Here is a 2,662-nt window from a genome sequence, read left to right as displayed (position 1 = left end):
TAACTCCTCTGCTATCGGTCTATGGCTTACTCTCAGAAAAAGAATCATAAGAAATCACATAATATTTGTCTTAATTCTTGCTTCTTCAATGTGAATTTGAACACTTTCCTTTCCCCATGAATGATGTCGCTCTTAAAATTATAATTGGACTTGTGATTAATCATTATTAAATTTTGACACAATTGAGTTTGTAATTGATCATTATTAAATTTTGATTAAATAATAAATTTAAAAGTCACCTTATTTTTTAAGTAAGACAAGAATGATATAAGAGAGAAACTGAGAAAGTAAGTATATAAGCACTTTCAACAAAACTGGAAGCAGATTCTTTTGTTTGTGTGTGTTTTTTTCCTTCTTTTTCGGACGCATGAATCTTTCACTCCCTGAGATTATGTTTCTTAAATTAAACTGACTCACAGCCAATTATTTTGAAAGTCTCTCTGTTTGTCAAAGTACTATAAACCCAAATTTGTATTATTAATTACAAGCCTGTATTTTATGATATTTTATATTTTCTGTTCACATCTCTTATAATATATATTTTCCTCCAATATTTTGTTTCTTTATTCACTTTTAATATGTTTTTTCGTGGTCCAAGTTCTTCCTTTCTCCTTGCCTTATATTGAAAGAATATAATTTTTTTTTAAAAAAAAATACTACATTAACTCCCATTTTATAAGGTTAAGTATTTAAACTATTTTATTATTAACATATATTTTAATTGCATAACAGCTATATATATATATATGAGGAGTGTTACAAATTTCAAATTTTCTTTCCAAAAGTTAGTTTTCAAATAATGTATCATTATTTTATGAGATTTATTATTTTGAAGAGTGTGTCACCAACTCATGAGATGGTGACACATTATTTGAAAAAACTTTTAAGAAAAAAAATTTGGAATATATATATATATATATATATATATATATAAGTAGAGATTTTCGGCAGCATGGGGTCATCCCAGCGTCTACCAAATTTGACGTGGCCAATTTTTTTTTTTTAAATTGAAGAAGAGAGATATTAAAGGGAAATCCAAATTTGAAGTATTAACACTAAATTTGAAGTATTAGCACCAAATTTAGGATGATCGAATCTCTTTTAGGTGATACAATCTCTAAAGTGTTAACCTTCCTACTCTAGATTTTAGTTTTGAATCCAAAAACAAGTTTTGAGGCATTAAAAATTAAATATTAGCTCATAAAAATTTAACTAACAAAAAAAAAAAAATTAACAATTTTTTATTTATTTATTTATTTTTAATATATGTCAAAGGCAGCCACATAGCAGGATATATATATATAGTCTGTTAATGTCGTTTCTCAAAAACTCTGTTGCAAAAAAACACCTGATAACTTCCACACGATGGTCACGAACACACCGACACGGAAACATTCCGAGACTTTTGCCGCGCGCTGACAACTGGACTTCACTCTCTATAATTCACGCGGTTTATTGGCTTAATTATGACGCTATCTATATATCACATTCTTCGCTCATAAGAATCATAGCGCCCATCACTTCTTCAGTCTCTCCAATCTCTCAGAATTATGACTGAAGAACTTTACGCAGACAGACGTTATCTTCGGAGAGACGACTTAGAGTTTTCCACGTTCAAACACGGAGATCAGGCTGATCAGCTAAGCCGGCCGGCGAGGAGTACAACTGGGAGATGCTTCGTATGTGTTCTCGCCGGATTCGTCGTCCTGAGCGTCGTCGTTTTAGTTTTTGCGGCGACGGTGTTGCGTGTCAAAAGCCCGGACGCAAAACTAACGTCCGTCACAGTGAAGAGCCTGACGTACGGCGGTTCACCGTCTCCGTCGTTTAACGCGACGTTAGTTGCGGAAATGAGTGTCAAGAACATGAATTTCGGGTACTTCGAATTTGAGAGCGGCGTTGCTAACGTGCGATATGGCGGCGTGATTGTTGGGAAGAGGAGAATAGTTGGTGGGGTTTTGAATGCTAAGGGGACGATGAAAATGAATATAACCGTGGATTTGACGGCGTCAAACGTGTCAGAAATCGACGTAAATTCAGGGGTGTTGGAGCTTGGAAGCTATGCAAAGCTGAGAGGAAGAATTTGCTCGATGAAGATTCTAAAGAAGATAAAGACTGCGGAAATGAATTGCACCATGACTATTAATTTGACTGCTGCCACGATCAACGACTTATTATGCAAATAATGTGATGGTTTTGGATTTTTTTAATTTTTTTTTTTCTTTCTTTCATTGTTTTATTCTATGTTGTTCATTTTTGGTTGTGAGATTTTTTTGTATGGGTTGTATTCTTTTATTCATTAATGTATCATCAAAATAGAGAAAGATATATATATAGTTTGGGGACAATTTTTGTAATTGGGTTATTTTTTTTTTCTTCTTCTTTTTTGGATAATTGAGCTTTCATTAAAACCAACAGAACAAAGAAACACCAAAGCCTGGAACAAAAACAGGGGAGGCTACAAATTAACAGCCATCACCCAACAAGACACAAAGAACAACTAGAGCAGCAAAACTGCAGCACCAAAAGAACAGAAAAACAGAGCAGCAGAACACGACCAGACCCTTAAATCAGAAGCTCCTCATTAATGTTCCACTTTTGTGAAAGAACCACATGTAAGAAATTCCATTTAAAATATGTCCCTTTATGTCACATATATTATTGT

At 33.4% G+C, this 2,662-nt stretch overlaps 1 protein-coding gene across 1 annotated transcript; it reads left to right on the top strand.

Moving 5' to 3' along the window:
• Positions 1–1,550: 1,550 nt before the first annotated feature.
• Positions 1,551–2,201, top strand: LOC132173296 (late embryogenesis abundant protein At1g64065-like). Its single transcript, XM_059584752.1, has one exon. It carries the CDS (start codon positions 1,551–1,553, stop codon positions 2,181–2,183), a length of 633 nt encoding a protein of 210 aa, XP_059440735.1. The 3' UTR covers positions 2,184–2,201.
• Positions 2,202–2,662: the final 461 nt, after the last annotated feature.

The sequence above is a fragment of the Corylus avellana genome, chromosome ca3, assembly GCF_901000735.1.
Source record: "Corylus avellana chromosome ca3, CavTom2PMs-1.0".
NCBI classification, from domain to species: domain Eukaryota; kingdom Viridiplantae; phylum Streptophyta; class Magnoliopsida; order Fagales; family Betulaceae; genus Corylus; species Corylus avellana.
The sequence above is the reverse complement of the archived record's forward strand: the minus strand, read 5'-3'. Positions and strand labels throughout refer to the sequence as shown.

Excerpts from the sequence above, each read along its gene's own strand:
- LOC132173296 (XM_059584752.1), top strand. The coding sequence starts at position 1,551 with ATGACTGAAGAACTTTACGCAGACAGACGTTATCTTCGGAGAGACGAC.